The sequence below is a fragment of the Jaculus jaculus genome, chromosome 1 (genome assembly GCF_020740685.1).
Source record: "Jaculus jaculus isolate mJacJac1 chromosome 1, mJacJac1.mat.Y.cur, whole genome shotgun sequence".
NCBI lineage: Eukaryota > Metazoa > Chordata > Mammalia > Rodentia > Dipodidae > Jaculus > Jaculus jaculus.
Window position 1 is genome coordinate 24,680,028 of NC_059102.1, and position 26,713 is coordinate 24,706,740.

The following is a 26,713-nucleotide window of genomic DNA, read 5'->3' on the forward strand; positions in this document are numbered from 1 at the left end:
GGTACTAGGCATTGAACTCGGGACCTAGGGCTTGCAGCCAGGTGCTCAACTATGGGTCCATATTTAAGAATACTGGCACCTATATTTTCATATGTCTATTTAGCTGTCTGCTTAGGATCATAAAGTTCTAGAAGAGAGTTAACCAATCTGGAGACGAATCTTGCCCTATAATCACTGTTTAGAAGTGGTACTGAAGCCGGGCGTGGTGGCTCACACCTTTAATCCCAGCACTCGGGAGGCAGAGGTAGGAGGATTGCTGAGTTTGAGGCCACCCTGAGACTACAGAGTGAATTCCAAGTCAGCCTGGGCTAGAGTGAGACCCTACCTCCAAAAACAAAACAACAGAAAAAAAAAAAAGTGGTACTTAACTCTAAACATGAGTGTCTCTGGCTGCTTTGAGTTTCTGGTGGTGGGTGGTCAGCTGGGAAATGCAGAATATGGAGGATGCCCTTCTCTACGGCTTGCTGTGAACTGCTGGTCATTGACTTGCAGGGGCCAGGCTGATTGTGGAACAAACTCTCCTGTTGTTGCAGAAGGCAGAATGGCTCCCAAGGTGACATCAGAGTTGCTCCGGCAGCTGCGACAAGCCATGAGGAACTCCGAGTACGTGACTGAGCCGATCCAGGCCTATATCATCCCGTCGGGAGATGCCCACCAGGTACCACATGGAGATGGGCTGAGGATAGGTCTCATTGCCTTCCTTTCTTCTCAGCCTTCCCTCAGCTCTAATGTGTTTAGAGAATTCTAGTTGACAATCTACAACTGAGTGCATCTTTTGGGGCTTGATATAGGGATCTTTGTCCAGTAGGGTCTCAATGAATGCTTGTGGGTTTGGTCTTGCTGTGTGCTTATAGCTAATCCATTGAAGAACCAATGGACATTAAGGGGCAGAAGTCCCTGGCCTTCCTGCGGCTGATACATCCCATCCCATTTCTTCAGTCATGTATTGCCCCTAGCAGGATTTTCTTCCCTGCTTGTCTTCTGCTCATGCAGATGGGCTGTCCCTCCAATGTGGCTAAAAGTTCAAGTGAAGGTCTTCATGGAGCTTCACCTTAGCAGTAGTTGGGGTGATTCTGAAAACTGCCACCCCTAGCCATTAGGTCTGACGGAAGTGCTCAGTAAGTGCCCTTCCCCATGCAGAACACCAGCTGTCCAAATGGGAGATTTGGGGCTGGAGAGTCAGATCTTACGTGACAGGGCTGAAGGGCAGGAAGCTGGACAGATTCTAGGACCTACTCTGGCTGAGTACCCATACTGAGGGCTATAAGGATGGATTTAAGGCTGGCTTCCTGTCTTCACTGTGGTTAATGGTTTGGTGGGAGAGCAAACAGTATACAAAGTGCTTTTCTTCTGTGAAGATATTGATTATGTATTTTTTCCCAGCCTTTACTTACTTGCAACAGCACCACTGACTGAGCTATGGAAGTTTGAGGGTGGAAGAGTTGGGGGATGGAGAGATTCATGAGATGACACATTTGAAATAGAAAGTGAAGGATGGGGTAAAGTCTGGATAAATAGAGGTGCAGGTAGAGGAGGAGAGGAGTTCCAGGTAGGAGGATTAATAGGAACAAAAGCAGAGAAGCAGGAAGCTTCAAGTTCTTTTTTAGTTGCAAGTGTTATAAGTTTCCCTGGCAGGAACACAGGGAAGTAAAAGGCATCATGGGAGAGAAGTTGGTATTTTAGGATTCTTCAGTTACAGGTGATAGAAACTTCCCTGAGGCACCTTGAGCAATGAACATGCTTTGTGAGAGTTTAAAGGCAGAAGTGTCGCATCAACAAGAGCTAGGCTTTCAGTGGTGCCTTGCGGTTGCCTCCAGGATCTCCCCCAGGGTGTTTGGAACCATGCAGGGGAGAGGGGTTTGCAGCAGGTCCTGAGAAGAGTTGGGTAGCTGGAAAAGGGGTGCGGTGTCCCCGAGGAGAGCTGGGAGAGGGAAGTTATCTGCTGGCTGTTGCTGAATATTGTTCTTGGCCAGTAGGGTAGGCCACAAGGCAGATGGTGTAAACCTGATAAGTATTGGCATAACTGAACCATGAACTCCAGATCCATAGTTACATGTGTGAATGTGATTGCTGTAAACCACTTGGTTCTATGTGGGTGATGTCATATGGAACAAGTGAATGATTGGGTCTACTATGATGGAGGGGGTAGTAGGTAAAGCTGTTACCGAAACTGAGCGACGATTCCCCAAACTGTGTTTTCTGGCTGACCTCTTTACTTTGATAAAACCATACTTTACAACATTCATGTTGTGCCTTGTTAGATATTCTGCAGAAAATACATTCAGTGGGTTAGAATAAATTTTATTGGTGGTTAAAAAATATGGCATGCAATTTACCATCATAATCATTTATACTGTACAGGACTGTGATGTTAGAAATATAGCAACAGCTCTCTTAGAATCTTTTTATCTTATAACTCTGTACCCATTAAAGGATGGCTCCCTATTTTCACCTACCCCTGGTAACCACCATTCTACTTTCTGTTTCTAAGAGTTTGCTTTAAATATTGCATATAATTGATATTGAGGGAGTAGTCAGGTAAGGTGACTGGGTCCCTGAAAGTAAAAAAAAAAAAAAAGGCAGGAAAGTCTATACTTGCTAGAAATCATAGATGATCTGACTTTGTATCTCTTGCCTAGTTCCCTAGACCTGTTTTTCTATATTTTAAACATTATGGTTGGTGAGGTTCCCCCACCAGAACTAGGTGTCAGGCTCGCCTCTTCCTGAGACAGCCCTCAGCCCTAACCAACCAGCTGTCCCTCTGCTCTGCTTCACCTGAGCCGGAAGACAGCCCACCACTGTAAGGTTATACCTTGCAAAGGGAGGACAGCTCTCTGACCACTTGGGAACTTCCAGCTGTGGGTGAATTTTTCTCTTGGCTAGACCTAGGCCTGTAACAGGGTGCTAAGGGTCCAGAAAAGTCCTTGCACCCCAAATCCTCTAATTTTCAATCAAAGAATTGAATAAAAAAGACGACTAAGAAGGATAATTATTAAACTATTGTATTTATAGAGGGAAGTATAGAGCCGTGGAAAGGCACCCACGTGGCTAGAGATTCTACGTGGAGGGCCTGGAACAAAGCATGAAAGAAAGAAAAGAGGAAGTTCAGGAGCTTCTGCCATGTGGGGAGCTGGCGGGGGGGGGGGGGGCGTAAAGAACCCATGCAGGTGTAAGAGCCCAGGCCCAGCTAAGGGAAAACCTCACCCACAGCTGGAAGTTCCCAAGTGATCAGAGAGAGCCTGCCCTCCCCTTGCAAGTGTGCAATGTTGCATTTGCGCACAGTGGCTGGAGACCTTACCAATTCTCATTCTCTCTCTCACACACTCTCTCTCTTACATAATATAAAGGAAGTCCAGTCTGTTGGGCTTGCCTCAGGAAAAAATAAATTAGAAATGAACCTATGTTTGGAGGGTTCAAGGATTTTTCTGGACCCCGAGCACCCATATATTTGCCTTTTATGACTGGCTTCTTTTACATAGCACAGTGTCCTGAAGGTTATTGCGCGTACGCCAGGAAGTGGCAGGTGTGAGGTGCGAGCCACCCTCCTGCTCCGCCGCTGCCCCCAGCTCACTTGCTCTTCGGTACTTGTGAACCTTTACCTCCAGGGGAGGCCTTTTTACTTTTTGTGCAGGAAGATTTGACCTGGAGCATACCCAGAGTTGAAAACTGAAGGTTTCTGGTTAAGGGTGTGTACAGATCTTGTCCTCTGTTTCACTTTCAGTTTTCTTTTGCCCGGGGTAAGGCTATAGACTGTACTTTCTGCATGTTCACTAGTAGGGAACATTCTTGTAAATTAGCTAAGCTAATCCAAGTTGATTGTGATCTTGTGTGCTGTTCATGGGCTGCTTTTTTGTTTTTTTTTGGTCATTACAAAGCTATTTTATCCATGATCTTATTTAGTTTTATAGATATATATATATATTTTTTCGGTCTTCGACGTTAGGTGTGGCCTTATGCAGTCTCTTTGGGAATGACAGTGAGGCCGGCCAAGGGACAAGGTCTGTTGCAGGTTCCACTCAGCTCTTCATCTTCTAAAGATGCACGAGTTTGGAGTTCAAGAAGAGTTTATGAACCCCAATTTTTGGGTTCTTGTCTATGTTAAAGAATTGAAAAAATAAAACCCGAGAAGGATAAATTATGAATTACTGATTTTATTTAGGGAGAAGTGATGAATTATGATGTTTATTTAGAGAAAATTGGTACCTAGGGAAAGGCAAGAACAGTTATATACACACACGGAAGACAGGACCTAGAAGGCCATGCCAAAAGACTTAGAAGAAACACACTCATGTGGGAGCAAAGTACAAACGCATCAGCCCTGTCCCTGCACATGGAAGAGAGGCAGGAGATGAGGTGGTGAGGGGTTGGAGGCTTAGGGAATGACAGTGAAAGCATAAAGCAGGAGCCGGGAAGTTCAGGCATCTGGAAAATGAGTAGTGAACGCCAAGAGTTATTACACACGCGCTGTACCTCGAGCTTAGAGGAAAATTACATATAACGAAGTGAAAAAGGTATCTGAAGACAGAATACATCTGAGGAATGAACAGAGAAGTACTCAGACAGGTAACAAAAGTCTGTCCTCCTCCAGCCAGGCTGGGAGAGGGGAGAGACTCTTATATACTGTTATTCAGATGAAAGAATCACAGGTCAGTCCAGTCACAAAAATGGAAGAGAGAAAGGTTGGCATGTGACAAGCCCAATATAGTTAATTAGGGTGGATTCTGTCCTCAGACTCAGTTACGTAAGGTAGAGGCCTGATTGGTTTGTGGATTCAGGGGCTGACCCAGAGGCTAGCTCACCTGGGTGGGGTGCTACACTGGGGAAGCAGGAGAAGGGGCTGTGGCCATCATGGACAGGCCTGGATCAGACACTGAATTCTAGCTCTGCCAAAGCAGGGGTGGGTGACATCTTCTGGTTCCGTCCTTGGGCTTCTGCCCCTGACTAACTGCTTGAAAGAAGCTACCTTTTCCTGTTTCTCCTTCAGTAATGATCCTGGACTATCAGGATTGCATGATTTCCCCTTGATGAGGGGGCATACTTAAATTCCTGACAGATGTGCTTTCCAGGAATGGACTAAAAACACAGAAAGTCAAGCATGCAATGAATGTGTCAGTTGTTACTTTTCACAGTGTTGCTGTTGAGACTTCAAAAACTTTTATCTATGTACTCCTTTTTTTTTTTTTTTTGAGATAGATAGCCAGGCTGGACTTGAACTTTTTTTTTTTTTTTTTTTGAGGTAGGGTCTCACTCTAGCTCAGGCTGACCTGGACTTTACTATGTAATCAGGGTGATCCTCCTATCTCTGCCTCCAGAGTGCTGGGATTAAAGGCGTGTGCCACCATGCCTGGTTTTGGCCTTGACCCTCTGAACCTTGAGTTTCTTGGGATTACAGTGGCATGTACCATACCCACTGTATTCTTGTCTTGCTGTATATCCGTCTTCAGCATCCTTTGCTGATCTTCTTTTATCATCTTTAATGAACATTTCTATTGCTGGAGCTTAGCTGACTACCCTGCATTTGTAGGTCAAGGTCATCTGTCACCCATGTCTGGTTATGGGTGACCTTGATCTTCAAGTTAGGAGTTTAGGGGTTTATTATTTATTTAAATTTTATTTATTTATTTGCAAGCAGAGAGAGAGAGAGAGACAGAGAAGAGAGAGAGACAGAGAATGGGCATGCCAGGGCCTGTAGCCACTGCAAATGAACTCCAGATGCATGTGCTTCATGTGCATCTGGCTTACGTGAGTCCTGGGGAATTGAACTTGGGTCCTTTGGCTTTGCAGGCAAATGCCTTAACTGCTAAGCCATCTCTCCAGCCCATTTTATTATTTTCAGAGAGAGGGTGGGGGAGAGAATGGGTGTGCCAGGGCCTTCAGCCACTAAGAGTGAACTCCAGATGTGTTTACCCCCTTGTGCGCATGTGCGACATTGCATGCTTGCATCACTGTGTCTGGCTATGTGTGACCTGGAGATTCAAACATGAGTTCTTAGGATTTACAGGCAAGCACCTTAACTGCCAAGCCATCTCTCCAGCCCAAGTTTAGGTTTTTATTAGTACAGGCTCATTAAAGGTCTTAAAACCAGAGACTGGCATGACCAGTGGGAGCAGTGTTTAATGTATATTGGATAAACTGGGAATTGAGAAACAGGTTCATCAGCCAGAACTGGCGCGAAGAACCTGGGTAAAGCTGGTCAGGATTTTGGTAATGGCCTTAGGATCAGAGAAGAGCAGAAAGAAGGGAGGAGAAGTGGCAAAACTGTTTTAAGTGAGGACCTGACAGGCACATGGGAGAGGGAGTGGGAAGGGTGGCCCAGGGTACTTGCAGTAGCATCAGCAGAAGGAAATGGCTGTCTTATTTCAGTTCCTATGGAGAGGAGGCATGTAGTTGGGATAAGTGGGGCTCTGGGTCCTTGCCAGGACTGAGAACGGGGAGGGAGAGCTGTTTGTCTGTGACCTGCACAGCAGCCTTCTCAGGAATAGAGAGGCTCTGTTCTCTACGTGCTTGCTCCTAACTGTTACATTCCAGCCTGGTTCAAGGTTGATGGAATTTCTTCTATGGGTGGGAAGGGAGGGTGTTGGAGAAGTGAAAGGGAATCTTGAGTTCTATATTTTGTGTACTTCCCAAAACACTAATACTCCTACACCGTGCTCCCTGCTAGAGAGAAATGTGCCCCAAATGCTTGATTATGCAAGTACTTGGCTCTTCAGTGGTCTGCTTCTCAGTCTTCCACCACTCTAAGTCTTTCTTCTTTTTAAAACCAGAACAAGGGTTGTGGTATTAATGAATTGGAGCCTGGGGGGACTTTGGCCCTGGTAATCTGGATGCATTCATGTGCTGTTTAAGTCAGACACTGGGATTCTTGGACATTTCTGCCTCTAGACCAGAGCAATCATTGTTTGTTTTCCAAGCTTTCTTTTAGAAATCCTAGATCCTCATCTTTCCCATCCTGAAGGTCCATGCTTTGCTCATGGTTTAGTCTAAGGGGGTTTATATTTTTTTGTCAAAGGTGATCCTACCTATGTAGGCTCTCTGTGGGTATTCCATGAATCAGATTTTCCTAAACTCTTTGAATTTTTCTATATACATCCTGGGTCAGCTTCTGGTTTTGTGTTGTTTCCTGAGACCTTCTTCTGGGCTGGGTGAGTGATTTTACCACTAGTTCATTAGAGCAGTGCCCATGGAAGTAACATGTCTTAAGTTTCAGTGGTCTGGGTCTATGAAGCCTTATATCCCCATCATGTAGTATGGGGCAGATGACTTTCCTCTACCGGGATGAAAAGTGGTCCAGGCTTTTTCCATGTCAAGTACCACCTTTCCATCTGGAAAATGTATGGGCAGAAAGACCCCTTTTTAATTGGCCCAGTCATTCTGTGTTCATCCACATTCTGTTGGCATTAACTAAACATGACTTCATCTAGCTGCAAAGGAGTCTGGTCAATGGCATTCTGGTTGGGTGAGGTAGGAGCATGAATCTTTGGATAGCTATATGTTTTCTTGTCATTATTTGGCTCAGTTCCATTTAGGAGAGAAGAAACCCAGAGGCTGGACATTACTTTAGTGTTTAAATATAAAGAGCTTTGTGTCTTTGTTCATAATCTACCCTCTAGTATTTGTGTGTGTGTGTGTGTACAGCTGTTCATCCATTCAATCAGTTTCAGTTTTGTTGAGAATCTAGTTTATTTGAGGCACATGTCAGTCATGTGGCTTATAGGAATGGAGGATCAGGGATGGGGAAAATGTCCCTCCAGTGTGGGCCTTAATAACTTTATAACTTTAGCCACAAATCAAGTAGCCATTAGTTTCCTTGTCTTGTTCTAACTGTGTATGACTGTGTGACTCTTAAAGCCCAGCACTGGTGAGGGTTCCCCATCCTCATCCTTAGTGTTTCTCTAGAACTTGTAGGACAAAGTGCAAGCCTTTGACTGTGTCTTCATATGGTCTTTCCAGAAGTCTCTGCTGCTGCTGCTATGCATTCTTGATCCTGTAATTGGCTGGCTGTGTCCCCTGCCTTCTCTGCCCCACCAGGCCTTTTGCTCTTTGCTTCTGGCCTTCTCACACGTTTGTTTCTCTCTGCATTGCTCTGTTCGTTCTCCTTAGCTGTCCATGGTGGCCCAGGTCACACTCTGTGCATGGGCCTCATGGGCTGAAGGTGGATTTGAGCCTACATGAAAGTGCAGCAAGCTTTGTGTACAGCATCTTTGGCATACTTTGTGTGCCTTGGTTAGCGTTGTTTCATGGAAGGCCTGCATTACGTGGCTCATGAGAAGATGCTTGTTAGGTTTCCTGCAGAGTCTGGACACTGCCTGGTGCAGAGACATACATGCAGCACTTTGTCAGTGCTGAGCTTGTGCTCTTGACCCATGCCACCTCCAGCACTCCACTGTGGGCATCAGTGTCTCCCATTTCACAGATAAGTAAGTTGAGACCAAGGTCTACCCAGCTAATAAGCCAAAAACCAGGCTTGAACAAAGGTTTGACTTCTCTGATTGTAGGAGATGTCAGTTGGCTGGTTGCTGAGAGTCAAGGGGTGTGGGGCATGCTCTGCAGTCCTTGTTCTTCAGTTTAGACGCTGTTTGTACTGGATGCACACAGTCTCAATTCAAAATTAGAAGAGGGGCTGGGGAGATGGCTTAGTGGACAGAATGTGTGCTGCAAAAGCAGAAGGACCACAGTTCATATCCCCAGCACCCATGTAAATGTTGGGTGGCTGTGGCAGCATGCCTATAATCCTAGTTCTCAGGAGGCAGGAATAGGATCCTTGGGGTGAGCTGGCTAGCTATACTTGTAGGCAAGCTCTGGGTTTTAAGTAAGAGACCCTGTTTCAATTAATAAGATGAAGAGTAAAAAACAACAACAAAAAAAAAACCAGAAAAGAAAACCTAAGAAAAAGCTGAGTGTGGTGGTGCATGCCTTTAATCCCAGCACTTAGCAGGCAGAGGTAGGAGGACTGCTTTGAGTTCGAAGCCACCCTGAGACTATATAGTGAATACCAGGTCAGACTGACTGGAGCAAGACCCTACCTCGAAAAACAACAGACAAACAAAAAAAGATGGAGCGTGGTCAAGCAAGATGCCCAATATCAGCCTCTGCCTCCACACACAGACATATGCATGTGAATATGCATGTATACATGCACACACACTACATACACAATGCAAAATTTAGAAGAGGGTGCTTGGCATCATAACAAGGAGAGGGCTTGTAAGAGCCAGACCTGAGTTCTTGGATCTGCCATGTTTAGGGGTGGTACTTGCAGGGGAAGTAATTGACTTCCTTGAACTTTAGCTCCCAGGCCAGCCATGGGATTGGAGTAGAGTAAGTGAATTATTGTCACTGACAGCTAATAAGACCCATATTTTTTGTTATCATCACCCAAGGTCGGGCCTGGATAAATGCCCATGTGGATGGTCTTGCATAATGCACAGAAGTGGGAAGACTCTGAATGCTGGAGTGGGCCAGAAAGCTCTGTGCTCTGTGCAAGAGAGTCGATTTAAAAAAAAATATTTTTTTTCTTTATTTGAAATATATATATATATATGTATGTATATATATATGTATGTATGTATGTATGTATGTATGTATGTATGTATGTAGGTAGGGGGGGGAGGGAGAGAGAGAGAATGGGCAAGCCAAGGCCTTTGCCACCTTGTGCATCTGGCTTATATGGGTCCTGGGGAATCCAAGCTGGGTTCTTTGGCTTTACAGGCAAATGCCTTAACCACTAAGCCATCTCTTCAGCCCTAGACTTTTTTTATAGGTGTGCTCTGGGTGTTTTGATTATCTTGAGTTAGATGCCAACATTTAAAATTGAGTGGTTTCACACGAACACATGCATTTCTAGCTTCTCCTAAAATAATGTTGGCATCCTGTGTCCTGCACCCCATCATGACAGGAGTCAGATTCAGAGCTTCTCTTTGTGGAAACGAGACCTACACCTTGCTGGACTGTTCTAGACTCCTGTCTGTGCTCTGAAGCAGTTGAGTTTGAAGTCTCAGTTCTAATTCCTTCAAATCTTTCCGCTGTCACTAATTCCTTGTCACTGCTCTGACAAGTCATAGTTGTAGAGATCTGAAGGCTGTAGTGGACCAGCAGGACTGTTACTTCTGGAAGCTGTAGGGAAGATCTGCTTTTCAGCTCCTGGGGTGACCTTTGTTCCCTGACTCCTGGCCGTTTCCTCCATCTTCCTGGAGATGGGTTAAGGCTCCTTGGGCAGAGGAGGAAGGTCTGTTCTTCTTTTCATTTATTTTGCAAATGTTGGTTGGGGACCCACAGCCTGTTCCTTGTGCTGTCCAAAGGGACTGGAGAGAAAGATGGTTTAGTGATTAAGGCACTTGTTTGCAAAGCCTGCAGGCCCAGGTTCGAATGCCCAGTACCCATGTAAAGCCAGGTGTACAAAGTGGCACATGTATCTGGATTTTGTTTGCAGTGGCTAGAGGCCCTACCATGTTCATCCATATTCATATTCATTCTCATTCTCTCTCTTCTCCTTCCCTCTCACAAACAAGTTAAAAGAAAAAAACACCCTGATCTAAAGGGGTTACTTTCTGGGGTCATTGGAGGAATAATACACTAGAAGTGTAATGTGTTCACTAAGGAGAAAATTCCAGTGAATGTTCTATCCAAAGCTGAGAGTGGCTAGATGGCTGTGCTCTTGAGGCAGTTCAGGCGGGTCTTGCTGTGAAGGTACCTTTTGATCTAGGATGCAGTTGTGAGAAGGACCTAGGAAGGGAGAGGAGGATGTGAGACAGCAGTGAGTTCAGGATATGGGTGAGAGCAGAAAGGAGGCCATGGTGGTTGAAACACTGGGAGTGGGAAGGTAAGAGGGGAGTTTCCAGAGGACACCAGGAGATCAGGAGGTGACTTGGAGGCTGGGCCAGGGTTTGGATTTGGTTTGTGATAGGAAGCCGCTGAGGAGTTCTAAGATGCTAACCTGCTAAACGTGTGAAGAGAGGCTCACATGAGCAGTGGTTCAGGTGGAGGTGATGGTGGCTCTGCCTGAGTCCCGTTAGGAGAGATGCATAGGGAAATGTGGGTGAAAAAACTTTGCGCAGTGTGCTTATTTTGTCCCTTTGCACTTTGGAAGAATGTCCCTGGGCTTTGCCAGCTTTATAGCTGGAAAAAGCATAGGCCAGGACCCAGTGCTTGTCTGTCCTCGCTCCTTTCAGTGTGGAGGTGAGGCCAGCCTCGCTCAGCGATGTCTTTCTGGCATTTTGACCACTTAGATCATGTCTGGTTCTTGCCCTAGACCTTGTCCAGAGCCCAAACAAAACATACCCATCTGTTGTTAATTCCACCTTCCTTTGAAGAAATTCATCCCTTGCCTTTCTGGTGGGGGAACTAGGTAAACCTTGTGGGGGCTGCCTAGATGGATGTTGTTCCAGTCAGCCTCACGTTGCTGGGATGAACTTCTAAACCAGGCACAGTTATAAAGATTTATTGATGCTTATAATTAGAGGAGAAGTTCCATAATGGCAGAAGAAACTAGCCCACTATCACAGGTCCACACAGACAGAAAAACCTCCACCAACACACAAGCAAACACACTCCAGGAATGCTCAAGCATTCTGAATATCTTTTTTGCTGGAAACAGATCTGTCTCTAAACACACCCTGGGGTTACATCCATAGTGACACCTCCACCAGCCAGGTGGCTAGAGATATAAGTTACAAGCTTTAATAACTAATAAATCAATTGGGAGACATCCATTCAAATGACCACATTGCACCCCTGCACCCCAATAGATTCATAACCATCTCACGTTGTCTGTTGTGTTCAGTCCATATTCAAAGGTCCCTATAGTCTTTACCAACTTAAGATAGTTCCAAAGTCCTAAGACTCATCTGAGATTTAACTGTGAGTCCTGTAAAATCAAAATTGGTTACATACTTTCAACAAATAAAGGCATAGAGTAAACATTTCCAACTGCTATAAGGCATAACAAAGAGAGACTGAACCAATGTAAACTCAACAACCATTAAGCAAACATCAAATCTGCAGTTCAAGTCAGATCATAACCAGTGACTGACAGTGTATGGATTTTTCAATTCTGCACCTCAAGTGGGGTTGACTAGCCAGGGAAAACTTTCATGCTGAGCCAGCAGAGCTTCATGGTAGCCCTTGCACAGTCCTGGTATATCTAAAACATCTTTGGATCTCCATCCAAACCACGGTCCGTCTTCCAATGGCTTTGCCAGCCTCATCATCAAGGTTATCATACTCTGTCTATATGCCCACATCTTGGCAGCAGCTCCTGTAACCATGTATACTTTATGACCCACTCCAAGCATTTTTCATGCTTCCAAAACCAGGTGTGCAGGACAGCCCTGTTCTTAATTCAGGAACAAAATAAATCATGACTTGGAAGACCAGATTCCCTCTTTTCAGATCTCCTTTCAAAACAGTGCATTCCTGCTATTCAGTCTCCCTCAGGCATCCTTTCTATTGTTTCAATGTAAAGTACTTGGGCCATCTTCCTTCCAAATGCTAAAGTATTTGACATAAGTGGCTTTAGTAACCTAAAACCAGTCTATGTGCCAGTGAATTTTAAACTTGTTTGAGTTTCTCCAGTTTTAAATCTTAAATCTCTCAGTCCTATATCTTTAGCCAAGCACATCAGTCCTTTACAAACTTAACCTTGATCAAACTCTCTGGGCCTGAGCTGCAGAATGCAGCCAGCTCTTATGCCAGCAGCTCAGTTCCAACAAAGTTGTCTGCAGTCTTTCCTTCCCCTTAGAAAGTTCATAAGCCAAGCCTCCAAAAACAATTCTCTCAACACTTAGCATTTTGAAACTCTTATCAGAATAGTCCATAATACTTGGCTTACTGCTCTAGAAGGTGTCTTCAGTTGCGAGCACCAAGTTTCCCATTCCTCTAACACAAGTTCCAAAAGACCAAAATCCACATGGCCAGAGTCATCTCAGTAACACTCCACTCCTGGTACCAGTTCTGTTGTAGTCAGCCTCACATTGCTGGGATGAACTTCCATGCCAGGCATAATTATGGAGGAAGGGATTTATTGAAGTCTAGAGTTAGAGGGGAAGTTCCATAGTGGTAGAAGCTTGCCTACTTTCACAGGTCCACACAGAGAGAAAAACCTTCAACACACAAGCAAGCACACTCCAGGAACTCCATCATGGCAGAGCTCAAGCATTCTGATTTTTTTTTTGATGGAAACAGATATGCCTCCAAATACACGTTGGGTCTGGATCTTATGATTCACCCACAGTGGCACCTCCTCCAGCCAGGCAGCTGGAGATCTAAGTTACAAGCTTCAATAAACTCCTGAATTAATTGGGGGACATCCATTCAAATCACCGCAGGTGTGAAGCTTGGAGCTTTTAGGGTAAATGCCGAGCAAGGGGATAACTGGATCTGTTGGTAGCTCTATATTCATCTTTTTCAGGAATCTACAAATTGCTTTCCATTATGGTTGTATAAGTTTGCATTCCTACCATCACAGAATGAGGGTTCCTCTTCCCCCACATCCTTGCCAACATTTGTCATAGTTTGATTTTTAAAGTTATTGCCATCCCTGCTGGAGTAAGGTGGAATCTCATAATTGTTTTAAATTGCATTTCCCTGATGGCTAGGGATATTGAATATTTTCTAAGTGTGTGTTGGCCATTTGTATTTCTTCCTCCTACTATTTAGTTCTCCACTCCATTTTTTAAAAAATTTTTTTAAAATTTTATTTATTTGAGAGCGACAGACACAGAAAGACAGAGGGAGAGAGAGGGAATGGGCGCGCCAGGGCTTCCAGCCTCTGCAAACGAACTCCAGATGCGTGCGCCCCCTTGTGCATCTGGCTAACGTGGGACCTGGGGAACCAAGCCTCAAACTGGGGTCCTTAGGCTTCACAGGCAAGCGCTTAACCGCTAAGCCATCTCTCCAGCCCTCCACTCCATTTTCTGAGTGGGTTGTTTGATTTTTTTTTTTTTAATATTGTTTAGTTCTTTGAGTTCTTTGTAGATTTTGGATACTAGGACTCTGTCATGGTTTCTTCCATTCTGTGGGCAATCTGTGTTTGTCTGTGCAAAAGCCCTTTAGCTTCATGAGAGATTGTTTAATTTCCTGGGTTACTGGGATATTGTTTTTAAAAGTCTTCTACTCAAAAATCTCTGGGTTAGCTGGGTGTGGTGTTACATGCTTTTAATCCCAGCACTTGGGAGGCAGAGGTAGGAGGATTGTCATGAGTTCAAGGCCACCCTGAGACTACATAGTGATCCAGGTCAGCTTGAGCTAGAATGAGACCCTACATGGGGGTGGGGGGGGGGAAGAATCCCTGTATTTTTCCTGTATTTCATAAACAATGCTAAGGGCCATTCTTCTTTCTTTCTTAGGACTATCTGTTAACTGTTCTTTATATTTTGAGGATGAGAGCCATGCTTGCTATTGCATTTAGTAGTGGGAAATGACTCATCTTAGATGAAGACCTGAAGCTGAGAGAGGCTTGGGGTCTTGCTTCAGGACACATGCAAGGTCTGGGCTGGAGGGCAGGTTGGTCTCAACTCTTCTACTTCAGTTCTCTCAGCTGGCTCTGCAGGGGCAGATGGCAGCTGCTGTGGAGAGGGCAGCTCTCCTTTTCAGTAGGAGTGAAACTGGCACCTTTTTTCCAAATCACTGTCTCAAACATCTTGGGCTTTGGCCAGCAGCCCCATTCCCCACCCCAAGTTCTCCCCTCTTTCACTCCATGCCTCTCTGCCTCCCTCCCTCTGGACCTTATCATGTAACCCAGAATGCCCTCTGTCCTTTCTCAGTGGGATTTAGGGTGTGTGTCGCCATGCCTGGCCTAGCATTCTTTGCTTTGCCTGGATCCTTGGGCTTAGCCAAAACCTGCTGACTGGAGGAGAAGCAGCACTGGGTGCAAGCAGAGCTAGCCTCGGATTCTGGCTCATGGTCAGCTGGTCATCAGGCATGTTACTTAATGTTTTTTTTCTTGAACTTTCTCACTTGCTATTGGTCATATCCTAGACTCCTGAAGACAAGATCTTGTATGGGAGCTGTCCGGCATAGGGCAGAGTCAAGGTTCTAGAGCTGACTGCCCCATTCAGATCTTGCCTCTGCTACCTTGTTTGGGCAAGTTACTTAGCCTCAGCTTCTCTAGCCATTACTAGAAGTTGTACATGGTGTCCCCCTTTCCAGGAGAACCTCTTTTCCACTCAGAGGACAGAGGATTCTCAGTGTAAAGGGCCGGTTTTGGAGGTAGTATTTTCTTCAGCTGAAGCCCCCTGGTTTGGAGGAAGTGTTTCCCTTCATTGGACAGGGCCAGGGTAGGAGAGAGTGTGATGCTCCCTTTGAGGGAATGCAGACAGGAAGTTCAGAAAAGCTAATGTCTAAAGAGACTGACATTTGAGAATTGTTGGCACTTAAAACAGAAATGCAGCTCTACTTTTCAGAAAAATGACAGATGCCCAAATGTCAGAGGCAAGGGAGAGGGAAAGCTACCATTTTGTTTTTGAGTAAGATCTCGTTGAGGAAGGAGCAATTTCTCTTTTTGTTTGCTTCCCCCAGTGAGGATGTGGAGGCTAAAAGGGATACCTCTCAGCACCCTTACTAGACATCTTCTGTGGTATATGTTTGGGTGTGTGTGTGCGCACGCGTGCGTGTGTATGCGCATGCTACTGTGGGTGTGTCAGAGGACAACCTTGGGTGCTGATGTTTACCTTCCACCTCGTGTGAGGCAGGGTCTGTGGTTCACCGCTGTGTTGCCAGGTTAGCTGGTAAGTGTCTTGTCAACACCGCCCATGTTGCTGTAGTTATGCTTGGGCTATAGACACCGTCCCACTAGTGCCCAGCTTTTGTTTTCTCTCTCTCTTTCTCTCTCTCTCTGTGTATGTGTGTGTAGTATATGTACAGTGAGTGCATGGTGTGATGTATGATACTTGTATGTGCAGATGTGTTTACTTCATGTGTGTAGAAGCCAGAGGAAAATATCAGGTATCTTCTTTTCTTGAGATGTGATTTTTCCCTCAACCTGGAGCTGCTGGCCATCAGTGAGCTCTAGTGATCCCATATTCTTCCTCCTCCTGTGAACTAGGGTTACAGACATGTGTGGCCATACCCAGCTTTTTTTTTTTTTTAAATTGACAACTTCCATGATTGTAAACAATATCCCATGGTAATTCCCTCCCTCCCCCCACTTTCCCCTTTGAAATTCCACTCTCCATCATATCCCCTCTTTCTCTCAATCAGTCTCTCTTTTATTTTAATGCCACGATCTTTTCTTCATATTATGATGGTCTTGTAGGTAATGTCAGGCGCTGTGAGGTCATGGATATCCAGGCCATTTTGTGCTTGGAGGAGCATGTTGTAAGGAGTCCTATCCTTCCTTTGGCTCTTACATTCTTTCTACCACTTTTTCTGCAATGGACCCTGAGCCTTGGAAGGTGTGATAGAGATATTTCAGTGCTGAGCACTCTCCTCTGCCACATCTCAGCACCATGGTGCCTTCTGAGTCATCCCAAGGTCACTGCCATCTGAAGCTTCTCATGAAGTGACCCTCATGTTTAAGCTGGAAATGCTTTTAACTATCAAGCCACCTCTCTACATTACATGTCCAGTTTCTTTACATGAGGTCTGGGGATTTGAACTCATATAGCAAGAGCTTTATCCACTGAGAGTCTTCCCAGTCTTCTTTTTATTTTTTTTTAATTTTTAGACAGATTGACAGGATCTTGCTGTATAGTCTAGGTTTGCTTAGAATTTCAGATCTTCCAGCCTTAGCCTCCCAAGGGAGTACTGGGATTATAAATAGGCATCATCATGTCTGGCTAATTTATTTATTTATTTTTAATATTTTATTTATTTATTTGAGAGAGGAAGGGAAAAAGAGAGAGAGAGAGAGAGAGAGAGAGAGAGAGAGAGAGAGAGAGGGAGGGAGGGAGGGAGAGAAAGGGCATGCCAGGGCCCTCCAGCCACTGTAAACAAACTCTAGATTCATGTGCCATCTTGTGCATCTGGCTTATATGGGTCCTGGGGAATTGAACTGAGGTCCTGTGGTTTTGCAGGCAAATGCCTTAACCACTAAGCCATCTCTCTGGCCCTAATTTGTTTTTTTACTGTTCAGCTTGCCTTGTTAGTGGGATTTTGAGCCAAGAACTCCCCTACTTCTGTAGTCCCCATTGGGCCTAGCACAGAGCCTGGCTGACTGAGATCCAACTTGTGTTTGTTTTCCAGAGTGAATATATCGCTCCTTGTGACTGTCGGCGGGCCTTTGTCTCTGGATTTGATGGTTCTGCTGGTGAGTTAACAACTTAACTTCTCTCTTTGTCCTTGCCACATCTTTGTTCCCTTCCCCAAAACAACTGGACTGACTTTCAGCCTGTGATAGAGAACCAGAAAGAAATTGCAAACCAAATAGTCCCCATTGAGTGTGTCCAGAACGCCCCGTCTCTCAGCTGACGAGTGTCAGCTGTTAGATCTTCTGCTCTTCTCCAGTCCTTTGCTTTCAAAATTAAAAACAAAAACCCCACAACAACTTTTAAAACAATTTTGAGCTTTTTGTTGTTCACTTTAACATAATATAGAAACTAGTATTAATTAAACAGAACATGCCTGTTTAAGTAGTACTGGCAACAAGAATTGCGACCTCACTGGCACTACAGAGCCCCTGTCCACCCTGCTGGTCCTTCGAGTTCTCCAAGTCCATGACTTTTGGAGTCTTTACTGGTGGGTTAGGTAACAAGTGGTAACGTTGGTGTCTTGCCCTAACTTTTCCAAAACTGTTACACCCTTGAATTTTTGAGTGGTTTTGCTTGCAGGTTCCCATCCATTAGGCATTCTGGAGGAGGTAGGAGCCCCCACTTGTGCCTCTTGGTTCACCCCTGCTTCCTTTGGCATAAGTACTTGTGTTGATTGGCATATATGGGTTGGTTTTGGCTGATAACTGCTGGAAGCAGCAAGGTCTGCCAGGCCTGTGGGAAGTGAGGGGAAGAAGAGGTGTGCTCATTTTGTGGGAGGGTGGAGAGGGGACGAAAACCTCCCTGCTGGTGACTGCTGAGTCCGTGGACACTCCATAGGATCTGCTGCTGTCTCTGGGAAGGGGGAAGCTGCTCCTATGGGTGCCCAAGAGGTTTGTCTGGGACCTATGACTGCAGCCCAGCACTCTTGCCACTGTGCCCACAGGCTCACAGTCTTCTGTTAGCCTTTACTCAGGCTGTGCACGTATACGGGTTCTTTTTGGCAGAGACCAGTGTTCCCGTAGCTTGGGCCGCATGGCTGCTTCCTTCAGAACTTGACCCAGAGCTGGGTCTCTTACCTGGAGGTAACTCTGAGTCTAGGGCCCCTCTGACCCCACTTTTCTGATCTGCCTCCTGCTACTTTGTGTAGCTTCTGTGTGTTGATTAGAAACCTTTCTCTTCTTTGCTGCTCTATTCCAGGCACGGCCATCATCACTGAGGAGCACGCGGCCATGTGGACCGATGGGCGCTACTTTCTCCAGGCTGCCAAACAGATGGATAGCAACTGGACGCTCATGAAGATGGGTGTGTAGAGGCATAACCTGACCCACCTGACTCTACTGATCTGGGCAGGGCTGGTGGAATCCCATAGAGTTCTTGGATCTTTACCTTCTGATATTATTTTACATGCCCTCAAGAATCCAAACAGAACCAAGGAAATGGTATGCTGCTGTATACATAGAATTGTAGTTCACTTTTAGAGGGTATTCGTTTTGCTAAGAGGAAACTGAGAGCTTATTTCTCTCTCTCGCTCTGTGGCCCATGACCTTGGGTTGACGGGTCCATTAGTACCATGAAAGGTCAGAGCAGTAGAGGGGTGAATGCTGGCTGCCTGTAAAGTGCATTCATGTTAGCTGCAGCGGAGGATGGCTTCTTTTCTCCCTAGTCCCTTCTCGTGTTACTGTCTGTCCTTAACCTGTCTTTGCTCAGGACTGCTCCAGTCTGGAAGGTTGCATTGGTCCGGGAGTGACTCAGCCCCATGGTTTTGCCAAAGATCTGTCTGCTAGGAAATGATGTGACTTCATCCTGCAGAAGTTGTACCAGGGCCCAAGAAAAGCTTTGTCAATAAAGTGGCTTGTTTAGTGGTTTGTTAAAAAAAAAAAAATAGGAAAGAATCAAATAGCAAAATAAAACTCCATGCCAGCCTGCCGGCAGTTTTTCAGAGCTGGGAATCACGAGCTTATTTCTTTATGAGCCTTTGAACTTCCCCTCTGTGGCTCTGTGGTTATATCAGTTGTCAACAGAGAAAAGTAGTACGGATAAGTACTGTTTTAAAATATGTGAGCTTGTACTGTAAATATACATGTATTTTACCAGGTTGTTGCTTGGCTTAAAGACAGTGTATATTCCAAAGATGTTGGCTGGATAGGTACTAGCTTGATTAAAAACAAACTGGGCAATAAAAACAATTTCAGCTCTTTTTGAAGCTTGTTTAGTGTCCTGTGACCTGTCTTGTAGAAAGAAGAAGGGCTGTCAGCTCCTAGGGTTGGGAAGCTTGGTAGTGTGCCTGTTCTGAGTGCCCCTCTTTAGAAAGAGTTCTTTGTGGTTAAGGCTTAGGCTCAGCCCTCTGCCCAGAGGCTGCCTGGGAGCAGGGAGCTTTTCGTCTGTAATCTTGGCCTCGTAGGTGAGGGAGTTGTTACTGGTATGATGTTGTCCTCTTCCCTGGCATGTGACATGAGGGAGGCTCTGAGCCCCAGCTCCCTGCCTTCACCGTATCACTATCTGCATAGTCTACAGGTGACCAACGGAGAGGGGTTTTTGTGATGACACCATGTAACCATGCAACAGGGATCTAGATGACTTTTTTTTTAACCAGCCAGCAGATAGCAGCCATGCTTTTCCCCCTTTTTTTCCTCAGCCTTTGCTTGTGCTTCCCTTGTACCCCATCTCCTGCTTCCCTTTTCTGTAGCTTTCCAGGATTCTAGGAGGCTCAGAAGTTTCCAAGTCTTGCCAGCACATCTTATTGCAGGTCCTTAAAGAACCTGCTGTCGTGGGGTTGGCGGGTTGCGTTGTTCCAGGAGTTTCTACCCGTTCTTCCCTCCCAGGCCTAAAGGACACACCCACCCAGGAGGACTGGCTGGTGAGTGTGCTTCCCGAAGGATCCAGGGTGGGTGTGGACCCACTGATCATTCCCACAGGTGAGTGACTTGGTCCCTTGCAGTCTTGGTAAGGAGGTGGCTTCTAGACTCTTCTTCTACATCCTCCTTGTTTGGTTGGAGGGATGGGGGCTCAGAGTGACTTGTTATGTCACGAAAGAGGGCAAGGTGAGGAGGACAGGCCTGGTCCAGAGGCAAGGACGGCCATGGAGGTAGAGTTCCTCACCTGGCATGCCTGGCACTGGACTGGAGAGTCTTTCAGAAAGGGCCTGGCCAAGGCCCTGCTCTTTGCCTCAGATGAAATGGGTATTCAGTTCATGGTTGGCACATGTGTCTCTTCAGATTACTGGAAGAAGATGGCCAAGGTTTTGCGAAGTGCCGGCCATCACCTTGTACCTGTGAAGGAGAACCTTGTTGACAAAATCTGGACAGACCGGCCTGAGCGACCCTGCAAGCCTCTTCTCACACTGGGCCTGGATTATACAGGTCAGAGTCATGCGCTGGCCCCCGGGTCCCCGGCCTGCCAGCATCTCACAGAAGGTCTTTACCAAGGACCGTGCTGTCATGGGGTGGGCTGAATGCACTGTTTGTACCTGATCTGAGTTGACAGGACTGCTGTGCCTCACCACCTTGGCACAGCGGCCGTTTTGCAAAAGCAGGGATGTATTGATTCCCACTGTTGCTTCTTGTTTGCTGCTTCCTTTGGTTTAATTTGATTTTTAAATTATTTAAATATTTTTAAAGTAGTTGTATGGGCATGTGTGTGTGTAGGACGGGGTGGGGGGAGTATGGGCACACTAATTAAACTCATAGGTGCATATGCCACTGGCTTTGGGTACTGGGGAATCAAACCTGGCCCCACAGGCTTTGCAGGCAAGTGCCGTTAATTACTGAGACATCACCCTGGCCTGGGCTTAGTTTATTTTTGCAAAACTCTTGTGGGTAGCTTTTTAGGTATTGGTAAGAGAACTGAGGTTTTTTAAAATTAATTAATTAATTAATTATTTTTTTTTCCTTTTTTTAAATGTTTTTGTTTTTTTAAAGGTAAGGTTTCACTCAAGCCCAGGTGTTGCAGTCAGGTTTGCATTGCTGGTAGAAATCACCCTACCATACCAGCTTTTGGGAAAAAAGTGTTTATTTTGGCTTACAGGCTCGAGGGGAAGCTCCATGATGGTAGGGGAAAATGATGGCATGAGAAGAGAGGTGGACATCATCCACTGCCAACACAAGGTGGACAATAGCAACAGGAGAGTATGCCAAACACTGGCAAGGGGAAACTGGTTATAATATCCATAAGATAGTCCCTGACATTACACTGCCTCCAGGAGGTGTTAATTCCCAGATCTCCATCAGCTGGGAACCTAGTGTTCAGAACATCTAAGTTTATGGGGGACACCTGAATCAAACCACCACATTCCTCCCCTGTACCCCATAAACTGATAACCATACATGATATAAAATCCAGTGTATTCAGTCCAACTTTAGAAGTCCCCATATTTTTTTTATCAACCCTAATGATGTTCAAATAACCCCATAATCCAAGGTCTTTTAACTGAGCCATAATACCAAAAAGTTCCCCCAAAACCCATAATGGTACAGAATAAACACACTGCAAAAGATGGCACTGGGCATAGCAAAGAAATACTCAATATAAGATTTAAACAGGGCAAACATCAAACTCTGTAGTTCCAAGTCCAACAACTCTAGCGAGTGACAAATCTTCAAATCTGATAATTCTAACCAGCCACAAGTTTCTGGAGTTCCAATTGTACCCCTCCAACTAGGCTAGCCACAGTTCTGGAAAACTTCCTCTGGGGCTGGCAGCTCTCCTTAGAAGCCATCTTGTGGTCCCGGCATCTCCACTGGGTCTCCAGTATAATCCATGGTTCATCCTCATGGCTCCATTGGGTCTCCATGCGGTCATCCAGCAAACCTGCTTCACACTGCCCATGGCCATTTCCAGAACATAAGACCGTGTTGCAAATTCAATGACCCTCTCTTTCCTGCATTTCTTATACTCTACAATATCAGGTAGGGTGCCAGTTTGTTAATCCGGGGGGTGGGGGAATAAAGCAGACTTTGAAGAACAGGATACTCCTTCAGGATTCAGGCCCTTTGAAAAGAGTCTACATTCTTCCTGTTGCCCCAGTGAAGGTCAGCTGGCCCAGTCTCAAAGGTTGTAATCTCTCATTTGCAGCTGAACAGGCAGCAGTTCACCCAAAGATTTTTTTTTTTTCTGTGTCATATGCCTCTGCTCACACCAATTCATTTCTACGCAAAGCAACCCTGCACAACTTCTCAGGACATGGGCATAAGAGCAAGCTTCTTACACAAACTGCTAGCCCAGTCCAAGGAAAGCTCTTTCTCACCCTCATAAGCCAAACCTCACAGTCCTTAGTTGTTACTGCATTTCAAGTCTTTGAACTCTGACCAGAATAATCTATCAAGCTGTATTTACAGCACTGCAAGGCGTCTCTTAGGCCAAGGTTTCAAATCCTTCCACATTCCTCTTGAAAATCAGCTCTAAGAGGCCAAAGCCACACAGTCAGGTGTCTAGCAGCAACTCCACTTTCGGTATCAACTTTACAGTTGCAGTCAGGTTTGCATTGCTGGCAGAAAACATTCGAATAAGAGCAGCTTGTATTAAAAAAGGGTTTATTTTGGCTTATAGACTCAAGGGGAAGCTCCATGATGGCAGGAGAAAATGATGCCATGAGCAGAGGGTGGACATCACTCCCTCCCAACACAAAGTGGACAATAGCAATAGGAAAGTGTGCCAAACACTGGCAAGAGGGAACTGGCTGTAATACCCTTAAGTCCGCCCCCAACAATACACTGCTTCCAGAAGATATTAATTCCTAAATCTATATCAGGTGGGAACCTAGCATTCAGAACACCTAAGTTTGTGGGGGGACACCTGAATCAAACCACACCAGGTTAACCTGGAATTCACTATGTAGTCTCAGGGTGGCCTCGAACTCACGGTGATCCTCCTACCTCTGCCTCCCAAGTGCTGGGATTGAAGGCGTGCGCCACCACGCCCGGCTGCACTACCCCTTGGCTGCTATCCCCACTGTGTGATACTGGAAAGAGCTGTGGGTGTTTTTCCTGTCCTTAGGTTAGCTCTGGTCGATTTGCCTTCCAGGCCTCACCCTCTGCCTGCACCTTCTGCTTGAGAAGCTTGAGTGTGGGTGTTTCCTTGGCCTATGCTGAGTGTGATGATTGGGCATGTTCTGTGAACCACTTGTTGGGGACGAATGCATGGCTTTATGAAAACACTGAAGGATAGAGGGAGAGAACTGCAAGGTGGGGTTACCGAGGAGGGAGCCTTGCTATAGAAATGGGGAGGCGGGTGGGGGATGCCTGGAATGTAGGCAGATTGCCCAGAGGGGTCCTGGGAAGAAAGCATTATAGCTCAGACTCTGGGCCAAGTTTTGAGAAGCATTCCCCGGGCTGATCTTCAAAGCAGCCCTTGGTTGTGGGGCAGCCCCTGGCTTGTTTGTTTGTGTGACACGCTCATTGGAGGGTACAGCACGCTGGGGAGGATGGGTGTGCGGAGTGGCCCAGGGTCAGGTCAGTATTTTCCATTGGCATGGTTTGATTGCTTTTTGGCTGAAGCAAAGCCTCTGGACTGTTCTGTTGGGGAGGAGAAAACACATACTGCTGGTAAAGTTTTTGTTTCTCAAGTAGTTACACCTGTGGTGGACAGTACACTGTTGGGTGCTGGGTGTATCATAGAGTTTCCTATCTTGGATTGGGGATGGCTCAGTGGGTAAAGGTGCTTGTTTGCAAAACCTGCTGGTTGGAGTTCAGTTCCCCAAGATCCATGTAAGTCAGGTGCACAAAGTTGGTGCACATGTCTGGAGTTCATGCAAGAGGCCCTGGCGTGCCCACACTCATACACTCTCATAAATAAAAATGCTTTTTAAAAAAGTTTCTACCTTATTTACAGGTGGCCATAAACCAAGTTGGTAGGTGGGTTGAGTTCCTTTGGGGTCACATTTTACTTTGGGGATGAGCAGTGAGGCTTTGGCTGTGCTTCAGAGGGCAAGTGTGATTTGGAAGTGGTAGTCACGTTGCGTCAGGCTGCAGGGAATTCCTGGGTCTGAGCACTAAGTCTCATGGTCTGAGGAATGTACAGTGAGTCTTCTGGCCTATGAGACTGAGTGTCTTTTTGCTAGGTAGTGTATTCACACAGCTCTCTATCTTTCCCAATTGTACCAATCCTTATACAGGAGTGTTCTTAATTGTTAGCTTAATTGCCTACCTGTCTTACAGATTATAAGTCCAAAGAGGGCAGGGACTGGCTCTAGTCTAGAGGCTGCAGTGAGCAGCAGAACTGCTGGCAGATACCTCCCTGGCAAGTCCAGGTATGCATGGGCAGGCATGGGGAGAACGAGTGAGTGTAATTTGCTGATGGTAGCGGTCAGGCCTCACTGTGGTGAAGTCGCTTTCCAGTGTCATAGCCTCCTGTAGGGCTTCAATCTCAGCCTCCTGCCTGTACTGGCAACCCATTCCCTGTAAGATGTGCTGGGTTCAAGTGTTTGGGATCGGAATGTTCACCTGCCCCCTGTGGCTGTGGTCATAAACGTGTTTGTTTCTTGCAGGTATCTCATGGAAAGAGAAGATTGCAGACCTTCGGTTGAAAATGGCCGAGAGGAGCATCGTGTGGTTTGTGGTCACGGCCCTGGATGAGATTGCTTGTGAGTGCTCTGCTTTCCCTGGTTGGCGTTTTCCTGATCTCATTTTGGACTTCTGAGCATCCGTGTGTTTCTGACTGGTCGGGAAATAAAGTAAAAGATTTTGTTGCCAAATGAGAGAAGTCAGGCTGAAGGAGAAAGAATTACAAGAAGTCAGGCAGGGCAGTGTTATAGCCAGGGGCTCCTGGTGAGTCCACAGGTGATGTTGACCTCTGGCCTGTCTCAGGACTGTGGCTTCTCTGAGGTGGATGGTTTATCCAAATGCTTTTTGTCTGTCAGCCTTCCCGTAGGTATAGAAATGGGATTGTGTACTTTTTTGGTTACATTTCTCATGATGTTTTCCAAGGGATAATGTTCTAAAAATATTTCTGCCTCAGAAAACTCAGGCACTGAAAATTCTCCAGACTGTTGCATAAATTGCAATTTTTTATCAGTAGACCTTAAACCGCCCCCATGCAGTTGTGCACAACCTTGTGTTGTGTTCACAACCTGAAGGAATCTGACTGAAATGTCCTCTCTGATCTCACTTGTGTTGTGTTCACAACCTGAAGGAATCTGACTGAAATGTCCTCTCTGATCTCACTTGTGTTGTGTTCACAACCTGAAGGAATCTGACAGAAATGTCCTCTCTGATCTCACTTGCTGACGGGATTTGGCGCTGGGAAGCTGGGAAGAGCCTTCACCGTTTACACTTGCCCTAGGGGAGACCCTGCTACAGTGTCCACCTCTTCACTGCTCACCCTCTTCTGTCCCCCTAATTTGTTTGATCTCAGTGATTTATATCACTATCCTAACTCCAGCATCAGAGAAAAAACATACAAAGGTAGTTTCTCCCCTTGAGTCTAACTAAAACACACTTCCCAAAACACATTATGGAAAACCTGGAAAGTGTAGCAGAAGTAGAAGGGAAAAACAAAATACAAACACCTATAATCCTGTTGCCTGGAGACAAATCAGTGTTAACATTTCTGTGCAGCTATTGTTTTGAAGCCTGATGTTTAAAATGTGTCAGGGGTAGGCTCCTGTGGTTGAAAGTGCTTGCTTGCAGCTTAGGTTCAATTCCCCAGAGCCCACATAAAGCCAGATGCATAAAGTGGTACATTCATCTGGAGTTTGCATCAGCAAGAGGTCTTGGCATGCTCATACTCTTTCCCTCTGCTCTCAATAAATGAATACAAATACTAAAACATAAAATACCCTACAAGCCCATATAAGCATAATTTTAAGGATTAAATATTCCACCAAATGGGTATACTACAGTCTACTTAATTTTCATATGGAAGACTTTTAGGTTTTTATAGTTTTTCCATAATTTATTATCTTGGTTCATAAATCCATTATCTTAGTTTCTGATCTTATTTCTGGTTGGTGTTTAAGGGGTAGTATTACAGGTTAGAGGGTTTTTGACCTATCCTGTCACACCCCACCAGCTCAGGTACTGTCATTTCAAAAGGAGTGCCAGTATGAGAGGTAAAAATGTTGCTTCTTTGTTTTCTTTTGAGAAATCATTATTCTAAAATAGAGGCAGCCACATTTTTATGCTAGGCCTTTTGACTGCAAGGTGGTTGCCAGAGGGAGGATATTCTAGAGCTTGAAGCTCTGGGACCAGAGCTGGGTGTGGTGGCTTGTGCTTGTCACCTAGCACTCGGGACTGAGGTAGAAAGATTGCCTAAGGAGTGAGTTCCAGGTCAGCCTGGGCGAGAGTGAAACCCTACCTCCAAAAAGAGCAGGCACCCTGCTATCAGAGTTGAGCTCTCTGCTAGTCTGTCAAGCTTCTTAGCTGTTCTGTGACCTCAGCAGACCCTGAGCCTTAGCCGAGGGCGGGAACTCCACCCAGCCTGCTAATGGCCCGTTGTGGGTGGGCCGCAAGCTCTGGTTTCATTCACAGGCTGCAGCCTCATGAATCATTGCTTTTCTTTTGCCTCTGGTGGGACGCTTCACTTCTGGTAGGCTTGGG

The 26,713-nt window shown here is 45.8% G+C and overlaps 1 protein-coding gene across 5 annotated transcripts in view; it reads left to right on the top strand.

Moving 5' to 3' along the window:
- Positions 1-26,713, top strand: part of Xpnpep1 (X-prolyl aminopeptidase 1) — a 61,558-nt gene that overhangs the window by 16,213 nt on the left and 18,632 nt on the right. For 2 of the 5 annotated variants that reach the window (XM_045141468.1, XM_004659359.3), the window contains 6 exons: positions 534-658; positions 17,179-17,242; positions 18,381-18,485; positions 20,006-20,098; positions 20,399-20,542; positions 24,664-24,759. In XM_045141468.1, the coding sequence (XP_044997403.1) occupies positions 542-658; positions 17,179-17,242; positions 18,381-18,485; positions 20,006-20,098; positions 20,399-20,542; positions 24,664-24,759 (619 nt within the window). In that variant the 5' untranslated portion in view covers positions 534-541. Of the gene's footprint in view, positions 1-492; positions 659-17,178; positions 17,243-18,380; positions 18,486-20,005; positions 20,099-20,398; positions 20,543-24,663; positions 24,760-26,713 lie in introns of all 5 variants that reach the window. The other 3 variants (XM_045141466.1, XM_045141467.1, XM_045141469.1) reach the window with 2 other exon arrangements.